At 32.2% G+C, this 26,541-nt stretch overlaps 1 protein-coding gene across 3 annotated transcripts; it reads right to left on the reverse strand.

Moving 5' to 3' along the window:
- LOC144836911 (endophilin-B1-like) lies at window positions 1-25,262 on the reverse strand. Of its 3 annotated transcripts, none has more exons than XM_078691839.1 (10): window positions 25,003-25,262; window positions 19,850-19,991; window positions 19,628-19,756; window positions 15,862-15,995; window positions 12,576-12,668; window positions 10,116-10,142; window positions 5,934-6,023; window positions 5,397-5,497; window positions 3,201-3,384; window positions 1-1,729 (listed from the first exon to the last, which is right to left on the reverse strand). In XM_078691839.1, exons 1-10 carry the CDS (start codon window positions 25,060-25,062, stop codon window positions 1,625-1,627), a joined length of 1,065 nt encoding a protein of 354 aa, XP_078547965.1. In that variant the 5' UTR covers window positions 25,063-25,262; the 3' UTR covers window positions 1-1,624. The 3 variants fall into 3 exon arrangements, with proteins under 3 accessions (XP_078547965.1, XP_078547964.1, XP_078547966.1); XM_078691838.1 differs by lacking the exon at window positions 25,003-25,262 and adding an exon at window positions 23,528-23,687; XM_078691840.1 differs by lacking the exons at window positions 10,116-10,142; window positions 25,003-25,262 and adding an exon at window positions 23,528-23,687.
- Between the last annotated feature and the right edge of the window lie 1,279 nt (window positions 25,263-26,541).

A 26,541-nucleotide genomic window follows, 5' to 3' on the forward strand; every position in this document is an offset into this window, starting at 1 on the left:
TAAATTAATAATCAGTATTTAATTTCAATATAATATCACAAATCATTACAATACAGTGAACCTATAGTTTTTACATTAAAATTCATAATTATACCTAGAATATTTGAGATTATTTATTTTCTTAATACTCACATATTCTCAAACCAACAAGAACATAATTCTAAATCTAAGTGATGGTTTTACGACAGATAAAATGGCTAAATAAGACTGGGTGGTGGGTTAAATTATAACTAATTTTTTTTTAAATGACAGTACTGTAATAATTATAGTGGGGTGAAATAATTGCTTATTATAATAATATGAATATTATATGTGATACATGTGACAGTAGATAAGAAAACTGGGGTCATTGCTGAAGTTATCACAACATAAATTGGTTTAAACCAGGGTTCAAAGACTTTTCTTTTTTAATAGTTAATTTCCATGGTTTTACATAGCCTTTCTGTACGAAATGAAAACAGTTTAAAACAACAACATGTTAAAATGTTATAGTAAAGCAAAGTTATTAAATGAAATGGTGCCTAAATGATAACAAGTTTTTTTTTCTATTTTTATTCCTTCCATGAATGTATAGACAAAGCCAAATATTTTAGTAACATGATGACACGTATGAACAATGAATTGTGAATGGATGTATGTCAAATGAATGTGCAGAGAAACATATCTAGCTCACCACAGTCTCTGGCTGTGAGCTCCATTATTTCTGCTACATATTTGCATTTAATAAGGTGATTTATATTTAGGAACCAGTGAAGGTGGGGGCGATGTGTTTGCTGCAAAGAATAAGGTTAAAAAGAGGTGGGAAAAATAAGAAATATTGCTTGATTGTGACTGTGGGTAGAGGAGGAATTAATGTTATGAAAAATATAGAACAACTATGAGAAAATATTGCAAACTTATATTAGTATAAATATAATCAATCAAAAATCATATAATCATAATAAAACTCTAAAGAAAATAATAAATTAATGTGATGATGAAATAACATATACTGTGGTTGGGGTTATGAGATGGAGCTATTTTAAAAATATGAACAAATGGCGATTCTAAAATAATATAACTATCGTTATGGAAAAAAAAAACTTGTTTTAAATTATTTAATACAAATTTTGAGAAACAGATAATCAACCGCCAGTGATTAATGATGCCAAATGTGTAAATTGGTTATGATGCACAAAAATAAAAAATACTGAGGTTAAAAAAAATGGGCACAAAATTGCCAAAAAAATTTTAATTTTTCTGATTGATCTTGGTACCATTAAACCACTAATGATATGTTCAAATCTAATTGAATAGCTTAACTTGTTATGATAGAACTGTTTTCAATTTTATGCACATACAACAAAGATCAAATCCTCATTGTGAGTAGTTTGAGTTATTTTATTCTTTTAGAAATTCTATTTTACTCTGCTAAACTCTGATCATTATGTAATTACCATAGTGTTTAAGCATGCAACCCAAAGGGCTTGCAGTTTTCCAAGTTTTTCCTTAATACAAAATAATTTAAATAACAGACTTAACAGTAACCTTTAACCTGAAAGGTCAAAGATAACAAAGCATATTAAGAACCATTTAGTGAGTAACCTTCGACCCTGCAAAGAACCCCAGTAAATAAACATCTAGTCTACATTAATTCCAGATATGTGACTGGAACTTTGCCTGATTGTGAGCCACGTTGACCAATCATCCAATCAGAGTCCAGACCTGGGGCACTCCAAACGGTTATGAGCTGAAAATACAGAAGGGTGAATACACTTTTATTTAAAGAAAAACAACATCTCTAAAAGTAAATTTAACATTTTTTCACTGTATAAAAGTATAAATGCAGAAAAACCATCCAAGCAGTGTTAAATTCATGCAATTAATCACAAAGAGCAAAAGCAAAAAGGTGACAGTAAATTGATAGAAATAATAGCAGTACTGTATATGGTGGTGATATGATAGTAGTAGTCATGAAAATAACAATGAAGATAATAATGATGATGATGATAATGGTGGTCATGACGAAGATGATAATGAAGATGAAACAATGAAGATGACAATGATGATGATAATGGTGGTCATGACGATGATAATGAAGATGAAACAATGAAGATAATAATGATGATGATAATGGTAATCATGACGATAATAATGAAGATGAAACACTGAAGATAATGATTATAATGGTGGTCATGACGATGATAATGAAGATGAAACAATTATGAAGTTAATAATGATGATGATGATAATGGTGGTCATGACGAAGATGATAATGAAGATGAAATAATGAAGATAATGATGATGAGGATAATGGTGGTCATGACAATGATAATGAAGATGAAACAATGATGATGACAATGATGATGATAATGGTGGTCATGACGATGATAATGAAGATGAAACAATGAAAATAATAATGATGATGATAATGGTAATCATGACGATGATAATGAAGATAAAACACTGAAGATAATAATGATTATAATGGTGGTCATGACGATGATAATGAAGATGAAACAATTATGAAGTTAATAATGATGATGATAGTAATGGTGGTCATGACGAAGATGATAATGAAGATGAAATAATGAAGATAATGATGATGAGGATAATGGTGGTCATTACAATGATAATGAAGATGAAACAATGATGATGATAATGGTGGTCATGACGATGATAATGAAGATGAAACAATGAAGATAATAATGATGATGATAATGGTAATATGACGATGATAATGAAGATGAAACACTGAAGATAATGATTATAATGGTGGTCATGACGATAATAATGAAGGTGAAACAATTATGAAGTTAATAATGATGATGATAGTAATGGTTATAATGAAGATGAAACACTAAAGGTAATAATGATGATAGTGGTGGTGGTCATGACGATGATACTGAAGGTGAAACAATGAAGATAAAAATGATAATGGTGAACATGATGAAGATAAAACTATGAAGATAATGATGATGAGAATGGTGGTCATGATGATGATAATAGCAGTAATGATGAAAGATAACAATTATGATATTGATAATGAAGACAAGTGGTCAATGATGATGAATATAAGATAATAAATGATAACGATAACAATGGTGATGATGAAAGTAATGATGATGATGATGATGAAATTACTAACAAGGAACATTCAGAGTAAGTCAGATTTCTTTTTACAAGGCATCTTTGATACAATATCACAGTTTTCCATTTACCTCGTCCGCTAACAACGACAGCTCACTAGAGTCAGCTGCATCATAATCATAAAGAACCTTAGCATTCCTTGTCATACTATTTCCAACTGGCATTTGGCCATTGCCGGTGATGTAAGAAGGAGCAGAGGGTACAGAAACATCAACATTATGGGGAGGTGGACGTATTGAACCTGACCCAGGTAAGCTAAGTGTAGAAAAAGAAAACCAAAAATGAACCCCAATACCAATTGTAAAATACTACAAACACATCTAAACAAACATGAAATGATTAGATGAGATCATGTCTTGAGTACTATCCATTCATAGAATGTATGCTTTAATTAAACAATGAGGGAATATGAATTTGGTTCAAAATGTCTGGATTTGACTGTAGTGGATTGTAAAAATGTGAGTTTGTTTTCACATAATAAATAATAATAAACATTTTTAAAAATCCTCTACAAGGTATTTTAATTTTTGTCTTATGCACTGAGACAAATTTAGTTTTATATAACATATGATTCAATGCTGTATTACTAAGAGATAGATATCTCCTTTATAATTAATAAATAAAACACAATCAACATATGTTATACCCATAACAATCCACCACAAACCCCATGCACTATAAAAACAAAAGCAACCCATATACAGTATGATATTAAATGGCAAAGAAAATCAAACAAAAAACGTGAAATTAAACAAAATATTGTGTGTTATTGATCAAATTAATATTAAAAAATGTATTAATATTTTGAAATAAATAATATGTGTTGTGAAGACAGATGTATGTGCAATCAATAGTGAAATATGTAAATTTAATTAAAAATATGAATATATTAAATATATTAATATATTACATAGCCTATGTAAATACGTGAACGTGATTGGTTGAAACTGCGTCACATGACTACCGCTGCGAGGATCGTAAATCGTATATATCCTCGAGAACGATGATATTGACCGATTAATTTTCGCGTAATTATCGTGTCCCTTGTCATTAAACATATACATTCTCGAGTTCGATGATATTGACTGTGTAATTTTCGTGTTGCAACACTCGCGTTTGCCGATAAATAAACAAAAGTCATCTACTGGATTTGAACTCAGGTGGAATTGTCACTCCATCGCAAGACAACGCTTCCACCGTTGCGCCACGCAGCTTGCTTGAAGAAATTATTCATCTAAACTATTTAAACTATGCATACATAGCGCCCTCATTTGTTATTAGTCCTCCCTAAATGTGATGAAACACCGTTTGTGATTGGTCAATATTCACGGTAGTAACCTAGTAACTAGTACGCGCTGAACATCCGGTGATTCGGCTAGCTCCTCGAAGAGAAGACGATGAATTGTTTATTCGGCCTACCTGATTATAATATTATTATTAATAGGCTTATTGATGGAAATTCTTCTGTTGATTTAAACGACCTAGGCCTAAGTGAATATTTTATTGCCAAGGAATCATTAATTAGTAATTATCTGTATATTATTCTTCGCAAGGTAAGGTGTCTAGGCAGGAGGCTTGTTTACATACAATACAAATACTATAGAATAGGAGGCCTAGCCTAGCTTCACCCAACCCAGCAGACTTGTTCTTGGCTATATAATATAACAGATATCGCCTTTTATATCGGTAAAATATAAGATTTAACATCCCCTCGGGATGATATTATGTTCGAGGGAATATATATATATTTCACCTCTAAGCAGGCAATATCTGTATAATGTTGCAATGGATAAGATTCTTTTATACAAGTGTCCATTAATCTAATTCATTTTTTGGTACAGTAAGAGGTTGATGTAAATTATATTGACTTAACTTCTACCATCTATGACTGGACCAATGATAGAGGTTGTAATTAATTAGAAGACATAATAAATGGGTTGTATGTCAGGGGAGGGGGAAGTGGTTTTCGCGGAAATAATTTAAAACTGCAGAATTCTTTAGGAGAGTAATTTACGAGGAGAGGAATTTTCTCCTGCTTTTTACTTAAACGAAGGACTGGAGTAAGAGGAGTTTTTAATTGGAGACCTTACTACAATAGAACAATGAAAAATGGTACATCTACCTACCGTATACCCATATCAGAAGTAACAATAACAGATGATACTTTACTATTGGCAAAAAAATGTGGTCTTCGGCAATTGGAGAGTAAGACGGGTTCTTAATTGGAGACCTAACTACAATAGAATAATGACAAATGATGTATATACCTGCCAAGCTGTTTCTGCAGGTCTGCCAGTGCAGCCTGTGATTGAGTAAAGAAGTTTTGCTGTGCTTCGATGAAATCTTGTAAACACCGTAAATGATTGGACTGCATAAATGAAACACAATAGGTTAGTTAGTTTTAAAAAGTAAAGTTTGAACACCCCCAATTTGGCAGTAAATGACAGTTCTACTAGTACCCAAAGAGACAGTCTCCTAAGAAAATGAGAAACAAAAAGCTGTAAAGATCTGACAAACATTACATCAATATGAAACTCTCCTATTATATTGAAGGTAAAATCGCCACTACTGTAAGTTACACGATACTTTGTGAAATGCACTATAGCACCCTCTATAGTTTGAGAATATCATTCACACACTAAACTGTCAATTTCAAACATAATACAGGTTATTTGATTCAATAAAAACCCCTTGGCCATTGACTAGAAAACATTGCTAGGCAACTACCTCTCACAGTCCTAAAGTGGTCTCTTGAGGACGATATGTAACATACTAGACATTATATACATTTCATGTAAGCTTACATGTGCGCTACCAACACCTTCCAAAAGAAGTTTTGTAATTTCATATTGGCGATCAAATTCATTCTGTGCCAATCTCAGGTCAGCTTCGGCCTATAATTACAAATAAAATCAACACATTTAGATAATTCAAGAAATAGGAGATTATCATAATCATTGGAATTGTTTTTCAACTTCTTAAAGCTCTGTCTACACTATCAAACTTTTTGTGTCAACAAATATAATGTGCCCATATATTATTATAGACACGATGATGTCATACCACTACCATATTTGGTCACATCACATTATTTTTAACTAGTTTGATAGTGTAAACAGAGCTTTAGATATGCTTCACCTAAAACATTTATACAGATATTTTAGAGAAAAGAAAATGGAAATTATTAATTTGAATATTTGTACACAATAATTTTTTTAATTTCTTTGAAATTGATCACTTTATTGAAACCTTGAATATTTGAGCGAATATCAAGTTATTCTGTCACTTTGTGTGTTTACACATGCATTTAAGAATTGTGATGTTGAGTGTGCAAAGAGTTAAATAATAAGTAATGTTTGTGCTTCCCACGCATAGCATATACTGTAGGATTGATTGTCTTGCTAAAAAATCTACTACTGGGTAAAATTTCAAAATAAAAAATGGAGGGAGCTACTAAATTGTTAATGCTCAGAATTACCACGTAGAAAAAAAACCTGTCCATAGATTTGATCAAATTTTGAGTCCGTCGGACTTGTGTAACATAACCATTTTTGGGATTTTGTTTTGCCCAAATTTATGATTGTACAGTTAGCAACTTTGTTCTCAGATTTCATTTATTTTCAAACTTTTCCTCATTTTGTTTTTAATTAATTGTACTTGATTTACATTTTGAGATATAGTATACTATTACACAATACAATATAAAAAATAATTTGTTATACAGGGGTGGTACTGAATAAACATGTCCATGAAGTGATTAAACATTAGTAACAAAAAAAATTCAAACATGCTAAAGTGAAAAATAAAAGTGTGAATTATTTGTAATGATATTGATATTAAATATGGCATTCAACATTCATTTTCTAGGCCCTACTGTTAGATATTAGCCTTAAAAGAACAAATAATGTTTGTTTGCCATCGAGTTTAAATAGTACAAGTTTTGAAAAAGCCGCAATTGGCCAATTAGGAAACTATGTTCACTTTCACCAGAAACTACAAAAAATAGTGTATTGAACACACGACTTTGCACACATTTAACTCCATTTCAATGTGTGATCTTATACTAAATTTTTTTTTTAACAATACTGTTGCAATCGATCCAAAAAGATCAAAAGTTCCAAGTAAATATTATCAAAACTATATTTCAATCCTTCTTCGATAAACATGAATCAAATTCTTGTATACAAAACCTCAGCCTGTATTCTTTATAGCACAGTACTACAGTAATCTGTGGAAATACATTCTAGAGACACAATAGTAAATTGTACTCTTCCCATGATATAAACAAACTTAATTAACTTGGATTTCAGTTTATAAACAAAATGAACTTGTACAAATGTCAAATGCATTCATGTACCTTTGTATATATAAAAAAAAGGTTGAGATCTGGTCAAGGAGAAAGAATCCATTACAATTAAAAGTCATGACACGATCGAAAAAAATAGAAGAGGAAGATCCCGGACATTGTGTCCTGCACTACAGTATGTATGTAATGCAAGATCAAATGTCATTGTCAATAAAAAATAAACCAATGTATAATGATGAAAATGGTGGTGGTTGTACTTCATAATGACAATGGTGTGTATAACTATAATGATGATGACAATGGTGGCAGATGATTGACAATGGTGGTACGTACTGAGTATTACAATGGTGATGACAATATGGCGATGACAATGGTTATGACAATGGTGGCAGATGACAATGATGGTGGTTGTACTGTATATAATGACAATGGTGATGGCAATGGTGGCAGATGACAATGATGGTGGTTGTACTGTATATAATGACAATGGTGCTGACACTGTGGCAGATGACAATGATGGTGGTTGTACTGTATATAATGACAATGGTGATGGCAATGGTGGCAGATGACAATGATGGTGGTTGTACTGTATATATAATGACAATGGTGATGCCAATGGTGGCAGATGACAATGATGTTGGTTGTACTTTATATAATGACAATGGTGGCAGATGACAATGGTGGTAGCTATGCTGTGTATGACAATGGTTATGACAATGGTAATAACAATGGTGGCATTTGAAAATGGTAGTGGTTGTACTGTATATAATGATCATGGTGATGACAATGGTGGCAGATTACAATGATGGTGGTTGTACTGTGTATATTGACAATGGTAATGACAATGGTGGCAGATGACAATGGTGGTAGCTGTACTGTGTATGAAAATGGTGATGACAATGGTAGTAACAATGATAGCATTTGAAAATGGTGGTTGTACTGTGTATAATGACAATGGTTATAGCTATACTGTATAATGACAAAGGTGGCAGATGACAATGGCGACAATGGTGGTGTACTGTATCATGAAAATTGTGGTGGTTGTACTGTACATAATTACAATGGTGGCAGATGACAATTCTGGTGGTTGTACTGTACATAATGACAATGGTGGCGGATGACAATGGTGGTGAATGTACTGTACATAATGAAAATGACAATGGTGGTTGATAACAATGGTGGCAGATGACAATGGTGGTGGTTATACTGTGTATAATGACAATAATGATGACAATGGTGAATGATAACAATGGTGGCAGATGACAATGATGGTGGTTATACTGTGTATAATGACAATGGTGATGACAATGGTTGATGACAATGGTGGCAGATGACAATGATGGTGGTTGTACTGTGTATAATGACAGTGATGATGGCAATCGTTAATTTACTGAAAAAGAATGTATTTTGTATAATGACAGAATACGAGCACTTTGTTTTACGTGATACAATGTACATAATGACAATGGCGGTGGTTGTCAATTATGGTGGGTCTGTATTAAATTAAAACATATGACAAAATGGCTACAATGATGGTTGTACTGAATTATAATGATGACTGCAGGTAGGCTCTGACAAGTGGTTGTGGTCTAGGGGCGTGCTTAAAGGCCAGGTCTAGGGCGCAATTAATTATAGGATCCTTGGTTAACATTCACTCACAAAAACCAATTCAACCAGTATCAAAGTTCAACCGCATTTCAATGTGACTGACACCGTCAACAATACATTACTCATCATATACAGTAGTCATATTAATACAAAAAGCAATCACCATTAATAATTACATTGTAGCAAAGTACTGACTTATCAAATTGAACAATCAGACAGACAATATTGAGCCATTAATCAAAGTCACAATAACAACTACATTAATGCATTCAACTATATTATTGTCTCTAAAATATGAATAAATTACAACAGAGAATACAGTAATGCAAAATATCTACATACAAATATTTTTTTCAAGTTAATGTTATTGTTACTATTAATGTTTAATTTTGAAGGAGGAGGTATATTATAGAAATTTGAAACTGAAACAAAGTTACAGTACTATATTATTTTCAAATGGTAATAACTATACAGATAATCAGTTAGACACACAACAACAAAATACTGCATTCATATTAAAAACAATAAAAAACATATCAAAAATGTAAAAAAAAAAAGAAATCATCACAGAATACTGTACATACAATAACAAAACACAGATAATAATAAACACATTTTATAGCAACAGTCTCAACTAAAGAATAAAATTGAAGTACAGTACTATACATTCGCCTTCCTGGTTCCAAGTCCTAACTGAATTTAGCAACGTGCTAAAAATGTTTTCACTACTGTAGCAATCCACTACATTAAACCATAACATGGTTTTAAAGTCGATGGTCAAAAGTAAATTGTCGTACAACAATAATAGTTTTCACAGTTGATATACCAAAAATGAATAACTGTATTTAAAGCGTTTCTGATATAAACGACACATAATACTAGTAATGAAATCAGATGAAGATACTGTTAAACTAGTAGCACAAGCTATTATGCAAAAAAAATAAAATAACCAATAGATATAAATAAAAAAGTTAGAATACTGTACACAGAAGAATTAAACAAATATTAAAAATATTAAAAAATTAAAAAATAAAGAGTTTAAAAAAAAACATAAAAATTGTATGCCACTTACATTATAAATCAAATCCTCATTGTTAGGCTAAAGACACAATGAAATTATATTTTATTTCAATTAAATATAGATTATTTTTATATTTTGGAAAAATGATAAAATTCATACTATTCATAATACTACAATTTACCATATTTGGCATACAGTATTCTAAGCGGGCTATCGTCATGGACCATACAAACCATGGTGGTGATGTTGAAGGGCAATCTTGACAATGACATGGTGATGTGGAAAATGGTGACAATAAAAGTAATGGTTACAATGGGAGTAGTGGTGACAATGAGGGCAATGGTGGGTAATGGGTATGGTCACAATAAGAGATAATAAGGGCAATGCTGAAAATAAGGGCAATGCTGAAAATAAGGGCAATGGTGATGAGGGCAATGAGGACTGATGACAATGGTCACACTTTGTGACATAATAAAAAAAATATGGTGAAAATACAAGAGGAAATGATGACGATAATGATATGAGGACAATGGTAAAAATAAGTGGTGACAATATAAATGACAATAGCAATAATGAGTGCAATGATGGTCACCCAGTGCAAGGCTGATTAAATTTTAAAATAAAAAAGAAAATACCAGATTTTATGTTTAATTCTTAAAGAGAATTCTTTAAAGATTGTAATGATTATCTTTGATATTTTTTTAACGGGTTATGTAGTTCACTCAAAAGCCAGAATTGGTTGGTTTAGTATAAAGCAAGAGGGTGATTAAATAAATATAATAATAATGTATATTGTTATAATAATTTATACTGAACAAGTTTCTAATGATAGTTAAGATGTACTGAAAGAAAGTGCCTCCCACCAACTTCAACATAGCACCCATCCAAGACACCTCTTTTTTTATACCCACTCTAGCTGTATCTCTGCCTCTATAATGAAAATGAGAATCACAAACTATCCCATAAGCTGCCATAACACATTACACTAACAAACAGTCAAATAACTTTTTCACAATTCCCTCACTATCGATAAATTACACATTTCACATTTCTCAGCATTATATACAAGTATAAGAATGGTGATTAGGATTTATATGTCAGTCATATAAAATGTAATAAGTTCCCATATCTCTATAAACTAGTACAGTATACTTTAAATCGCAATGATGCACACAAACTGTAATTTCTCAAATAATTTGATCTTCTTTTTTCCAAAGTACTTGTCTATGACCTTTTGAATGATTCATACAGTATTTCAAATGAAGTAAATGTTTTTCATAACAAATCAAATTAATATCTAAATATTATTAAGGCGTGATGTTGATGCTGACCATGATGGTTAATATAATATAGATTATATGATTAATTAAAATATACCAAAGTGTATAAATGAAGTTGCACCAGTCATATAAGGAGACACCTTCGGGGTCCAACAAAGTTACCTGAATAAACAGGCATTATTTGTAGTGTTAAATTATATTTCCCCCTGGTCTAACAGGAATGTGCCCCCACTAAAGCTCTGTCTAGACTATCAAATTGTATGCGAAAATGTGATCATCATACTCTTTAGGAACATGATATAATATCACTATCATATTTGGGCATATCACTACCATATTTGGGAACATAACACTTTTTTGTCAAACTACTTTGATACTTGTAGAATTAGTAATAGTACTGTACTGTCTATATATGATGATGAAAAAAAAAACAAATTTTAAAAAAAATGCAAGCAAATGTTTCATGTAAACATAGCTGGCCTAAGATTGATTGAAATCTGGAAAAATGAGAATCCCTAGAATTATGTCATTGTTGTTTACAACAAATGTGATCACATGATAACTACAATGTCATGAGTGTACAATTCCAAACCACTATTCACATGACATGTGTTAGTCAATGTCATGAACAACACCATAAAATAAGGATGATGGCATTATCAATATATTGGTAGATAAATTAAAGAAACTCAGACCGATATAAAAAGTTTAAATAATGTGTCATTCTTTTACCAAGACCAAAAATAGGCATGCATATTTTATGTGGAATAAAAACCACAGTACACCATTTTAAGTATCTGGAATTCTATTTCTAGTTATTATTTATTCATCCCACAAAAACAAATTTAAAAAAAAAAACAAAACAAAAAATAAATAAAAAGACAATAGATACAATTCTTATACTCAATATCTATATTTTCATGTAAATATTGATATGATATTCATATTTTTCATACTGTTGACTTCAATTTACACCTTTTATTTATATTATTAAAGATTAATTAGTTAATTAAGATGAGCAGCAAAAAAGGTTTTCTTTTTGTAAATGCTTTGGCCATGATTGGGAATATTGAGGAATGGGAGGGGGGGGGGGAGAAATCATGCAAAATACAATTTTTAAATTAAATATTTTTCAACATATTACTTATTAAGAAACAATAGAGAGAAGCCAATGCAATCAACTTTTACTGCCTAAGAATTTTAGGCAGTAAACAACATTGTTTGTACCTACCGTTCTTTGACCTTCTGCGGATTTAGCTTTTCGCACTTTACTCTTACACGCATCCAGGTCAAGCCTTTTTGTTTCTAGAATTTTCTTTTCTTTCTGAAACATAAAAACGACACACAATATGTGAACGATATGTCAATAAAACTATATTGGTGCTAAAATGTATACATACAGTACTTAGTGTAGTAAAAACTGAGTAAGAGATACAGCCATCTTATAGTTTATATCTGAATTTTAAAAGGGTTGGAATTAAATACAGCTTTAGTTATCCTGTTTTGATAGAAATTCAAAGTTAAAATGATTTATTATATTACATTATTGTAAATAGCTTTTACTTAAATATCAAAGGCATAAATAATGCGATATGTAACAGATTAGTTTAAGAATTGGATGGCCAAGTAAAATAAATTACTAGTACATCTTGTCGTCTGAGGTTTAAGAAAAAATCAATAAGGGAAGGGTAAAGACATGTATCAGAGACACACTATTATTACGACCGATTTTGATAGAATATTGATTCAAACTTTATACAGTATAGTTTAATTTAATATTTGATAAGTAAAATGCAAGCTCAGAGATCTATATTTTGCCACATGTTAATATTTAACACACTGTAAAATGTCATATTTATCGATAAAGGAAATCACAATCACATTTTAATTCTACTTGGCGTAATACTATACATTTTCGTTCTGCTTTCTTGAGCACACACACACCATTATACCCTTAACTTTATCAATGGTATGCAATTAAATCTTGAATCTTAAAGATTTCACAATTCTGCAGTACTGTTTGAACTATTATGATTATAAAAATTCCACCTTGTAGCTACAAGTACACTATTAGTACTCCCATTGCTTTCATATAGACGTTTGAGAAGCTAAATCTGCTGATTACAGTAAACTTCTCAAAATAGCCTAGTCAACTATGCCAATTGACTGTTATATTTAACTCAGCTCCACCATAGTAAATATAACAATCAATCTTTCAACTCATGAAATATTCTCCCAAATATACAAAATACAAAACTAGATAAAACGATTGCAACCCTGTGAGAGGAGAGACAGGGAAATTAAAGAGTATGAATGCAAACCTATTTAAATGACTGAAAATAAATTCTTACAGTACAACAATCCTACACAATACAAAACTTGCCTAGAAAAAATGAATACAATCCTGTGAGAGAAGAGACAGGAAAATTAAAATGTGAATGCAAACCTATTTAAATGACTGAAAATAAATTCTTACAGTACAACAATCCTACACAATACAAAAACTTGCCTAGATAAAATGATTGCGATCCTGCGAGAGGAGAGACAAAAAAATTAAAGTGTGAATGCAAACCTATTTAAATTACGGAAAATAAATTCTTACAGTACAACAATCCTACACCAATACAAAACTTGCCTAGAAAAAATGATTGCAATCCTGTAGAGAATAGAAGAAGATATATTCATCATATTTTAATTGATTGCAACATCAGATAACCAAGGAAACATAATCTCTTTGCGATTAGATTTCATTAAGAATGTATTATATGCTCAGAACACAAATAATAAATGTTTATATATTGGACGGATAGAATATTTTCAAGAGTTGAAAGATTGACTGCTCTATTCAAAACTGAGTTGATAGGAGTGTCGGTTCAAATAAAAATATAATCTCCTCATTCAAACAAATCATTATCTCTCTAACTCACTGATTAAAATTGTATTATCAAAATAATCAGTTTTCAAATATTTTGTTAAAATGCTAAAATTGTGCAATTAGTACTTTCAATCATTGAAATGGAAGAAAATAATGCATGGCATGTGATACAAGGTTTAACAATCAAATGGTATTAAGGCTACAACTAGAATGTTGTAAAAAATATATAAACATATAAAAGATAGAAAACTCCAAATACAATTTTTTTTTAACTCTTTAACATAACAATTAATAACTCTTTATTGGTTGTTTTTTTTTTTTGGTCTTTTTCGTCTCTTTTTTGTAGATATTCTATCTTCTAGTTATGTTCCCTCTCAATGTTTCTAAATGTCTGAAACATCTGCATTTCTATGCATTGATAAATAATGTAATATCGAACGTAAATTCATAGACTATATGGCTATTTAATTGCAATTTAGACAGAACAATTAATTGTTAAAGAGAAAATTGCTATATATAGTCCAAGCTAAACTGCAACATGTTCTAAGATAAGTACTAACGATCTCCAAGAAACGTTCTAACAATGTTTACATTTAAATTTCAAATTATGGAGTAATTCCCAGGTGAATGGAGGCGGAATAATAAAGTTACAATTTAAATTAAATTGAGCCATTTCAATTGTGTGTATAGCTTTGTGTACACAAATGCAGAATTAAACTGTAGAGAAGTACTCTTTCCCTATTAAATGGCAAACGTAATTATTACTACAGTAGTTTTTGGGAAAATCACAATTGTTGCAGTTTATTTTGGTATTTAAACTTGGGTTTTTATTTATTTATTTTCTTTTGGTATGAGTTCTGTTTTATGATGTTGTGTCACTGCTGCATCAGCTTTATTTTCTCTCTATATATATATATGAATTTAAAATAGTTTTGTTTAATTTTAAATTGACCATTCATTATGATGAGCATGAGAACATTCATCCACGACTTTTCATTATTACTATAACAAGAAAGCATGAAAAAAATACAATTATTGACTCTTAATAAGAATTCATTCTTTTGAACATTTTTATCCCGCCAAGTCAAGTAGTATGTATCAAATTACAGATGACAATAATTAAACGGTCTATGGAACGGTATCTGATACGATCATTTTGTACAAGAATGTCATAATTGTTGTTTCCTTTGGTTTAATACTGTAGGATATCTTTGTTAATTAGTATTCAGTAAAAGTACATTAAATTAGTTATGGTAGAATTCTCAATATGACATGAAAACAAACTTGGCATATTCCAACTATTACAGCACCTTTACTTTGGAATGCACAACCTTATGGTAAAAATTCTTTCAACATTTGGACAGTTTAAATCTGTTCTCCAAACTTACCTTATGGTCTTTATTCTTTTTTTCTAATTGCTGCTAAACCTTTCTTGTTAAAAGAAGCCTCACACATATTCAGATTACATTATCAATAAAGTAGATTGCACATAGTCGGAAAAAAAAACTCAAACCAGTGGTTTGCTCCGATTATATTCTAGGAAAATTTTTAATAATTATATGATGTAATCAGGAATTTATATACTACTCCCCTCAATTAAATCAAGATTCCTAATAAATGAGCAATACATTACTGTACATACCAGAATTGTCTTCATATCAGTCTCTAGGAAGTTTCTGAGTGGTGCCATATAATTTGTAATAGAAGTCTGTACTAAATCCTTTTCTAATTGGCCTAGCTTCTTTTGTGTTGTACCACACTTCACCAGTGATGCGCCTAATACACAAAATAAAAATGAAAGTTATAATATGCTATCAATATTACTTTTCATGTGGAACATTGGAATAGGTTCTAACACAAGGTGTACAAACTCACATACAGTATATAGAAAAGGTTTATTATATAGAACACATGCTATTACTATGCATACAGTACATGGTGTTTAGGCAAAGGTTGGCACATGGTCTTTAGTGTCAATAGGAAAGCAAGGAAGTATTTTACCTTCCAGGCAAAAGTGTCAAAGTTGTACACATAGTGTATATTTAAAGGAACAACATGGCATTTAAGCAAATGTTGACATAAATAGTGTTTATAGGTAGATGCACATGGTGTCTAGGTAAGGTTGATGCATGGTCTTTAGTGACAATGTTAAAGCAGGGAGGATTTTTACCTCCCAGGTGAAAGTGTAAAAGGCGTACACATAGTGTTTAGATAAAGGAAAAACATGGCATCTAGGCAAATGTTGACATAGAGATGGTGTTAAATAATATAGAGATAAAGGTTAATGTACATGGTGCCTAGGCAAAAGTTTAGACATATGATGTAAATGAAAGACATTCACATGATATGAAATAGTAGCATGTTCATTGACAGTAGTAAAAAATCAATAACACATCACACAGTACATGTCTACCATAGACAGTTTGACAAGCATTTCAAAGCTAACTGATAAATACCCATCTTGATATGAAATACCCTCTAAATCATTAATTATTAATCTCAATATTTTTTATAAAATAATGAAGGTGCATAATAGAATCTGCAAACTGCTGAGTTGGTCCCTTAAATCATTATACAATAATTCATAGTGTATTCAAAAGGCAGTTGATTGAGTGAAATTTGGTGTTAAAACAACTATTGATTATTGAGTGACTGCAAACTTGATTCAATGCAATAACAATGGCCAGTAGATACAGTAGAGGATGTCATTAAATATGAGTATGTTAATTAGCTAATCCTAATATAGGCTGAATAAACAAGATGAAAAGTGAAGGATTAGGGTAAGTCATTGGAAAGGGAAAGCACAGGTGATTTACTCTCATGTTAATTGTCCAAATTGTATATTATAAACAGAGCTGAATGAATGGCTAAATATTATCACCTGTATTTATAAGTTAAAGACAATTTCACTGAAAATGCTGAAGTTTTGCAAAAAAAAGAATGCATAGAGAACCCCTCCTTTGGGCACCCCTATTAGGGGACATCCCTATTATTATTAAGAGGACACTTTCCCATGAAACAAATAAGGAAAAATATAAGTTTTAACACTACAGTCAATTGAGAGGAAGTTAATGGGGTTTTGGTTGAAACTTGAATTTAACCATTTATTTTGTCTTTTTTATATTAGTAAAAACATTTTTGTTTTTCTTTCAGAAGCTATTTAACATTATTAAAACTGTGAAATGGAATATTCAAAGTCTTTTTAAATTAATGTAAACTCATGTTTTTGGGGGACAATACATGTTTAATTTATCAAATTATAACCTACAAAAAACATCTTTTAGCACATATACAGCTGTTAAAATAATATCTTTTCATTAAATCCTGTGATAAAATAAAAATGCAATTTGTTATGCTGAAATCTGTATGGTACGGGATGAACTATTATAAATACATACTTTACCTATAACAATATATATTTATTTTCAACCTGATAAACAAATTAATTAATGATAACAAAAATGTTCAGAATTAAATTAAAGCAATATTGATGACAAACATTAAACAAAAACCGAATGAAATTTCAGGTCACGCCATCGATAATTTATTCTTGCTGGTCAGGCGTAAATAATAAAATCTGACTGTGCTCTTGAATAATAAATTTGCACACAATGTATACACTCTTATTGTCAATGAAACATATTAGCTGATTTTATTTTTTTAATTTTATGAACAATATTAATTGCTGTGATGTGATTAAAATGTGGAATGCAAGTACTGTATGGGTATGAGTGAGTGGTGGAGCAGTTGACAATGGAACCATAATCCATAGTCATAATATTGGCATGGGTTCAGACTCACTCGCTCCCTGGTTCTGGTGTTAGAACCTTCTTCTCGGATAAGGAATATAAACCATAGGTCCAGTTATACAAAATGAATGAGCTGCATCTGCACTTTAAAGAACCTAGTACATTTCGATACGCATAGGGGGTTACCCCGGTGTACTAGTTCACACATCACACAGCCACTGTTGTGGACAGATGAGAGCCTCTATTGGCTGCACTTGTGATGCATGTGACCCTTAGGGGAGAAGCATAGTTACACAAACCAATAGTGGTGTTGGTAGTCTATGAGTGATAGCTTACCTGGATGAACCGACATAGGCCTTTTCCCCTTCAAGGGGAGAACATAACCGAAAAGTAAAATTTTATTCATGAACTCCCCTCCAAGACAGTGGTATCGCCCATGTGCCACGCCCTCAGGTGGGCGGCAACGCCCATGCATACCTCCCCATTTCTTTTCGAGACGTCGAAACGTTAATACGTTCCGACAACAGAGAGGAGAACAATAGAACCTATTGTGTTTGGATTGCTTATATTATTGTGCTATACTGAGCCTAGCTTTGCCGTTGGATTGGATTATACGCGAAAGATCTGTTTTGTTGTGTGAGCAGCTACTGCTAGAAGTTAAAGCAACGCTACTCACGTTAACCTTATCTGCCAACGAAGCTAAGTATCATAGTTTCGGCCGTTATCCGTAGGATTTCGGTCTGTTATTAGTGTGCTAACTGAACATCGCTAGCCAAGACCCGGTGCCGGGTTTCCTTGGTCAATTGTTGTGGGCTATACGTGTGCTAGTCACCATGCCCAAGATGGCTTGTGTTGCGTGCGGGGGGCCTCGTGCCACGATAAAGTGGGCTAAACTTCTTGGCAGACCCGGAGCGGCCAAAAGAACTCGATCCGGGCGTCATCTCGCTACTGCAGCAGATCACGAGTCTTGCAGCCGACCAGCAAGCGTCAGTCGCATTAACAGCCAATGCCGCACGCCGAGTTAATTTGCTGCAAGCGAGCATAGTTGAAAAGTGTAACATCTGAGTTCACAGCTTGAAAATGTAAGAGTAATAAAGTAGATAAGAAATTTAAGCTAAATGTCTGGTAGTACTGATATCATATCAAAACTCAGGAAGTAGTTACTATTGTGTTTAGCTTTATATGCTAATTCCTTGGTTGTTATAAATCCTTTCTGATGACTTTAAAAACAATAGTTGCTTTGAATTTGAAGCCAATTTCTGAATGTATCAAAACAAGTTGATTAAATCATTTTTTAAATTCTAATTTTGAAATTTGTTTTTTTTTCTTTAGCCTATCTGGATTATAAAGTGTGTTTTTTTTCAATAACAGACTAAACACTGGCTAATTTAAGCCTACATACAGTTGAAATTAGCAATTGACGGATACCTTCTACTTGCATGTAAAAACTCAATGGGTAGATTATATTCATATGCACACATGAGTTCACAGAAATTTACGGCTGTACAGCAAATTGAAAAAAACAAAAACAAATTTAAAACAAATTTTTTTTTTAAGTGCGCGCAGGGAAATAGTAAATCTTGCAATTGTTCTGAAATACGTTGTCAAATGTTTACCAGTAAAGTTGTCCTTTAATTAACGTTAATAATACACACATACCATACTGAGTTCCTGGGCCAAGATCATTTCCGGATTCAATCATTGCCATTCCGAGAAGCTCATAATTCGTTTCCCTTTCCTTTGGTCGTCTGTCTAGCTTTGAGTTGAAAAAGTCTTCTACACGAAGATCTACGATTATAAAAAAAAAATGTTCTATACTCGTACTATTATTATTATTATTATCATTTTCTAAATAATTAATTCAAATTACTAAAAACTTACTTGGGTTGGGTTGCAAAACCGCTTCTGTCCGGCCCACAATTTTTTCGGTCCATATTCTAGTTCTATCAGCTCGTTGCTGTAGATTTTCAAAGTGTGCATCTAGTTCCGTCTTCTCAGCACTGCCTAATTTTTCTTCAGTGTACTGCAATAAAAAAGGCAATATAATTTAATAAGCTGATGCATGAAGTAATAGTAAAGGAGCTCTTGATATACGGGATACAGTACAGTAGGTATCGTACAGTAGTTCAGTTCAGTTGAATTCAGTTTGATTATATGACGACCTACCTGTAGATACTATACAGCAAATAAGAATGAATGATGTTGAGTTAGCCCAATCTGGACAACTATCCCCTGGAATAATCCCTTCCGACAACTATCCTGAATAACTAACCCCCATGGATAAGTATCTTATTGACCTCTACAGTAGAAAAAATATTACCTACAGTATTTCTAGGAAAATTACTTAGGGCAACTACTCCCTTAGGGTTAGATTCAGTACTAGGGTTATACTAGTTGGTTGTCTGTATGGTACTGTAAAGATTTAGTGTAGGATACTGTAGTACTGTTTTCTGGGTGGTACTGTGCAGTACTTACAGTAGGTAAGCTTGAATCCCAAATTCAAGTCTGGGTGGTTGTTTTTATAATTTCTCCTACTGTAGGCCTTGAATTGAAGAGGTGTTACTGTATGTGTCAATAAATGAATCATTGATTCTTTAAAAAGTGTATGTTATTGTTACATCTGTCTGTAACAACAATCACTCTACACAATGTGAACACATTACTGTACATACAAAAAACCATTAAAACTCTGTAGATCTGCCTGTCTGAACATAGCCTTGAGTTTTGGTTCCTAATAAATAGTATCAAATCTTCAGTAAATAAAATGTGACATGGTTTTACAATACAAACAAACAGTCAAACGCTGTAGATCTGCCTGTCTGAACATAGCCTTAGTGTTTGGTTCTTAGTAGTATCAAATCTTCAGTAAATAAAATGTGACATGGATATACAATTTACAAAAAATCATTCAAATTCCATATTTCTGTCTGTCTGAACATAGCCTTAGTTTTGGTTCTTAATAGTATCAAATTCAAAAGACTATTATCAGGCAAACTTAAACCATTAAGATACATTACTGTAAGGCCTGATTATTAATAGACCATAATCGTACAAACTAGTGTCGGTGAGAGCTCAGAGATGAACTAATGAGTTGCGAGGGCTCTCAATTATTTCCTCTTTAATATTTATTTATGGTAAATATAAACATAGTCATGGGAAAATTATTAATGCATAGAAAAATTATTAATGTATGGTTTGAAATAATTTATAAATCAATATACTCAAAATAATATGGAATAATATTGTCAAGCTTAAATTACTGTATGTATTCTTTTATTGGAAAAACTATAACTATTTTACTAACAATAATAAAACCAGTCTTTTACTGCATGCACTGTACAGTATATCTGAAATCAACATATTTTATTATGGTTTTAAAGAATTCAATTTTCTATCAATTCTATCATTTCAATTTTTATTTAATATCAATAACAACAAGTCATAATGTTTCAAGCAAATAAAAAAAATAATCGAAAAGCTATACAGTACAAAAATTGTTTGTTTACAAAATTGAGATGATATATGATTCAAGATTCAAGAAGATTCAAGAAATGTTATTGGTCCACTTTAAAATGGCTGGGCTCAGCAGATATTAATATAGGCCGACTGACTAAACAAAAGGTGCCAGAAAAAGGTAGTCATAATTTTTAGGTGGTACTACTACTGTATAGCCGGTTGACAACAACGGTAATTTACACAGCTACTTGTATTTTATCTTTCTATGTCTACTGATTATACAGTGACAAACATAATGCATACTGAAATACTGTATTGTCTGCCATCATTTTTTCAAAGATTAATTTTATACTGAACATCCTTTATTATCTGCAATAAACATTGCCTATTCAGTAACATCATTATTGACATGACAAACTGTTTTCCTGAATTAATCCCCGAAGGTTAAATGTCATTTCATTATTACAAGCCTGTACAACAGTATGCTCTGACCATAGCTTAACCTATTAATTTATTCAACCTTTATTTACATTGATACACTCATGAGGATAATGCATGTCTACGAACTTGCCATAAGGGTTTTTAAATGACAACGCTAGAGATTTCCTTACACTTACAGTACTACTATAGTTTTCTATAGGACTATAGAAAAAGGTGTCTCAGTCGAATAAAGGCAAAGCTGTCAAATGTGGTGCAAAACCAAATAAGATGTTTACAAGAGAATAATTAAGACAATAAGCAAAGGATTTCTTTTTAAATAAGGGTGTCTCTATTGAACAAATGAATGAAAATAACTATCAGTACCTAATCATTAAAACATTTCAACGCATTTTGATTGTAACATGGAGGTAAAAGAAAGAAGGAGATTCAACTAGCTAATAGAGATTAAAATGCTGTGTGCTATAATATAGCACACAGTTGTTTAATCATGGAGGTATACCTACATGATTGTAACAACTTAAAATATTCAGAATTATCAGTAAGCAATACTATCATTTTATTATCAGTAATGTGCATTACTTTAGTTTACAATTTATACCTCCCTGCATTAAGTACAGTATAAAAGTGTGTGTTTAGAAACATTTTCAATATTGCTAGAATTTGTATACAAAAAAATGTCTTTATTATAACATTTTCTCTGTATAAAAAATAGATTTAAGTACCATAATAAGCTTAGATCCATAGAGATGCTTTTATGATGGAATGATGATGATGACTCTGACAATGGTTTGATAAAGCTATCTACAGAGTATACCATTACCAAGGACTAGTTAGTTACTGTAGGTATTTTGTAGTGGTCTCCAATGTATCATTAGCTTTTAACTTGTATCCTATAGGTTTGTCAAGGGATTGAAAACATTATGTGTGTAATAACAGTACTGGTGACCTAGTTTTACTTTTGACATTTTTTTAAAACAAAATACTGTATTTAAGTATGTCTAAGCTGATTGTAATGTAAAAATGAATAGTATAGAGGTAATTTAATTCATGGATTTATAATTTACCTTGAGATTTCTTAAATTAAACACCATCTGGTGAGTGACCTATAAACAATTATGATAATTAAAACGTCTTTCCTATTCCAGGCTATACTCTACCTTGTTTGCCTTATTGATTTTGTAAAATAAATAGGTATAAAATAAAAATAAATTATTAATTATACCTCCATGATACAATCAATTCAAAATATATAAAAGACTCCTAGGCCTAGCTAGGCTTAAATTAATTAAACCGATGTCTGCCTGCTGACCCTCTGTCTGAGCATCATGCCATGATTTATGGAGACTGGAGGTATCTTCCATCATGGTCTGAGCAAGCTAAGCTAGAGTATGAGTAGGTATGGCACGGGCACCTACGAACGAGTACTATATTAGCATCAATAAAGCAAATACCGGTAAGCAATTAGACAGCCTAACACACAACCTTAATGACCTGTAAAGTAGGCTCTGGGCTAGGCCCAACTAATAGTACAGCCTGGCCGTACCGAACCGGGTCAATCGCTCTGATCAGACAAGGCGAATGAACTTCACCCGGCTTCTTCAACTGAGCCTTATTAGTCGAAAGAAAACAAGTGTCATTTTCCTAAAATCATTTCAAGCTAACCTGCTTTGCTCGGGTGAAGAAAGTCCCAGCTTGCCCAGCTATTTTCTTCATGTTTTCATTGACTTTTTCCATTGACGACATGATCGAATTTATTGATTTACACAGGCCTAGCAATAAGCAAAAATGTACACATCATCGACGACACGATTGATCGAAGGATCGGAGAAAACTCAGCCACTTGTGAATTGTTTCCGGATTCTTAAATTAGAGGGCGGACGACCAAAAAAGTGATCACACAATTAGCATGTTTCGATATATCGACCGAATTGATTTTAACGGTGCAAATAAAAGTACGCGTGACTTCGTTAGTCTAAACAAAATAGATTCTAATTTATAAATTATTACAAACACGATGCGCATTGATCCGCTGTACTTGTACTTTAATTGTACTTTCTGATTATGTTTAATTAACTTATAATTATTGTAGGCCTACAGAACAGTGTTATTTGTTCTTTTCATAGAAGTCCTACAATTATTACATATTATATTCCTATGAACATTTTTGAGGAAATACTGAGCAAATTCCCCAAATAAAAATGCTTTTGCGTGTGCGCTAAAAACACGGTAATTACTATACGTCCTAATAAAAATTATTATATATCGAAATAATGGCGTTCTGTGAAACTTTTCAATTAAACCAAGTGCGTGTGCCATATGTTTTTCCAGTTATAAATTCATTAGGCCAATATTTACAGTGGATCAATAAATATGAATATAATTGATATACGGACCACGAGATGGGTTTGTACTCTGATAAAATAGACATGCCCACGGCGGAGCAGCATTATGTTCGCATATGTTAGGGTTATTTAGTGGGTGGGGTGGATAAAGTCTAATTTATCTTTTTAATTACTACAAAATTACGCTCAGGAATCATCACGATCGTTCATATCACCTATTTTTTTTAAATCTAACAATGTGTCGGCATATTTTATTTAATTGAGTTGTTCAATGCCATCATTATTATTATCATCAGATCTTGATCCGGTATGCATTACTACTATCACACGAATCTATGCCTAAATACTTGACTTAGAGATATGAATTACCTAACAATTATATATAAATAATGGTATAAATATTCACCTGGCGGAATCATTCGTATTCTAATAGACATGAAGTTCACAATATGGTACTGTTTTTGTATGTATGCGATACAAAACAACTAGTCTTAAGAGAATTTGGAAATTATTAGGGCTTTATATTGCAATACTGTAGTTCTCATGTTAAATTGATGAAGCATGTACTTTACGTGCGCGTTTAAATATTGCTAATTATACATGACTTTTATTACGCGCGCGTAACATTTTTGCCCGCTTTGAAGTGCTACGATGTGTTTCGGTATCCTGATGAAATCGTTTTTCTTGTCGACAAACTGAAATAATATCGAACCATAGTAGGTCTATTATACAAAACGTTTATTGCGTTTAATCATGCATGTCTATAAAAACAGGATTCTATCGAAGTAAGCCTACCTGTCTAGTACGGTTTAGGAAAGTACCGGCATCCGAGGCAAATCCACGTAGAGCATCCATGATATACAGTAATTATATCAAGAGACAGGGCCTAGAGCTGTTATATCTCAGTGTATAGACGTTTAATAATGAGAGTTAAAGCAGTGTTTAATTGATGTTGCTTCCACGTCGTAGTTAGTTATAATAATCAATATTGTCCAGGCACAGATGTTTACAACTTTGGGATGGGACAGAGTAGATAATGATGTACGTAATACCAGCACAATTTGACGATCGATGCATTAATAATAATCCAACAACGAGGAAGTTATTTACTCACAGAACAGGGATTATAATTAAAGGGAAACAGAACAGCTGATGTGTGAAATAATAATGGAGTTTGTGATAGTTGAATTACAACAATATAAACCACAATATTATTAGTATAATAACAAAATTATACGGTCCGAGGTTAGAACTATGAATCATACGTCTTTCTCTCTGCAGTATTAAAGTAAAACATACGGATTCCTTACAATAATAATAATAATATATAGGCCTAGGTCTAATAAAAAATAAAAAGTTAATATATTATTATTATAATAAATCCAGAGACAAATCTAAAAAAAACAATAGTGCTGTAGATAACTGAGATTTACAGTTTAAAAAAAAAGTAAATAAAAGATCAAAACGTAGGCACAATTATTGCGTCCTTGCTTGCGTTGCGTCCAAGTGGGAACTTAAGACTTTTCACACTAGGATGTATAGCGGAACGCAAGCGAACTGACAATGGTAAACCTTCATTCCCACTAGGACGAAACGCAAGGACGTAAGCGCAACGCAAGTAATTTGACCAATCACAAGCCATAGATATTGAAACCGTCTCTAATGATGCTTAGTTCCCACTAGGACGCAACGTAAGGACGTAGACGCAACGTAAGGGATTTGACCAATCACAAGCGATGGATTATTCGAACTGTCACCTGACATTAGTCCACTCGCTTGTGTTGCGTCTACGTCCTTACGTTGCGTCCTAGTGGGAACCAAGGTTTACCATTGTCAATTCGCTTGCGTTCCGCTATACATCCTAGTGTGAAAAGTCTTAAGTTCTCACTTGAACGCAACGCGAGCAAGGACGCAATAAAGCGTGGTTCCCACTAGCGACGCAACACAAGGACGTAACGCAACGCAAGTGAATTGACCAATCACAAGCGTTGGCTTATTCGCTTGTGATTGCTAACTGTCTATAACTTCGCTTGTCATTGGTCAACTCGCTTGCGTTGCGTTTACGTCCTTGCGTTACGTTCTAGTGGGAACCAAGCTTTATTGTGCCAAGCGACAGTTCGGGTAATCTATCCATATGATTGGTTAAATTTCGTTGCACCATGCGCCCTGATAGGATACGGTGCGCTTACGTCCTTGCGTTGCGTCCAAGTGTGAATCAAGATTTAAGAATCGACTCGACAACGAATTCTCCTACACTTTATCGCATACTGAAAAGAATAATCCAATAAAAAGCCTTGTGTGTAAACCCACGTTCACGAGCCTGAAAAAAACAAA

This window comes from Antedon bifida, chromosome 3, assembly GCF_963402885.1.
Source record: "Antedon bifida chromosome 3, ecAntBifi1.1, whole genome shotgun sequence".
In the NCBI taxonomy this organism is placed as follows: domain Eukaryota; kingdom Metazoa; phylum Echinodermata; class Crinoidea; order Comatulida; family Antedonidae; genus Antedon; species Antedon bifida.

Coding starts and splice junctions, on each gene's coding strand:
- LOC144836911 (XM_078691838.1), bottom strand. CDS start 23,608: ATGTCGTCAATGGAAAAAGTCAATGAAAACATGAAGAAAATAGCTGGG. Junction 19,992..23,527: donor TCTTCACCCGAGCAAAGCAG/GTTAGCTTGAAA, acceptor TTTTTATTGCAG/TACACTGAAGAAAAATTAGG. Junction 5,498..5,933: donor AAGGTGTTGGTAGCGCACAT/GTAAGCTTACAT, acceptor TCATTTATGCAG/TCCAATCATTTACGGTGTTT.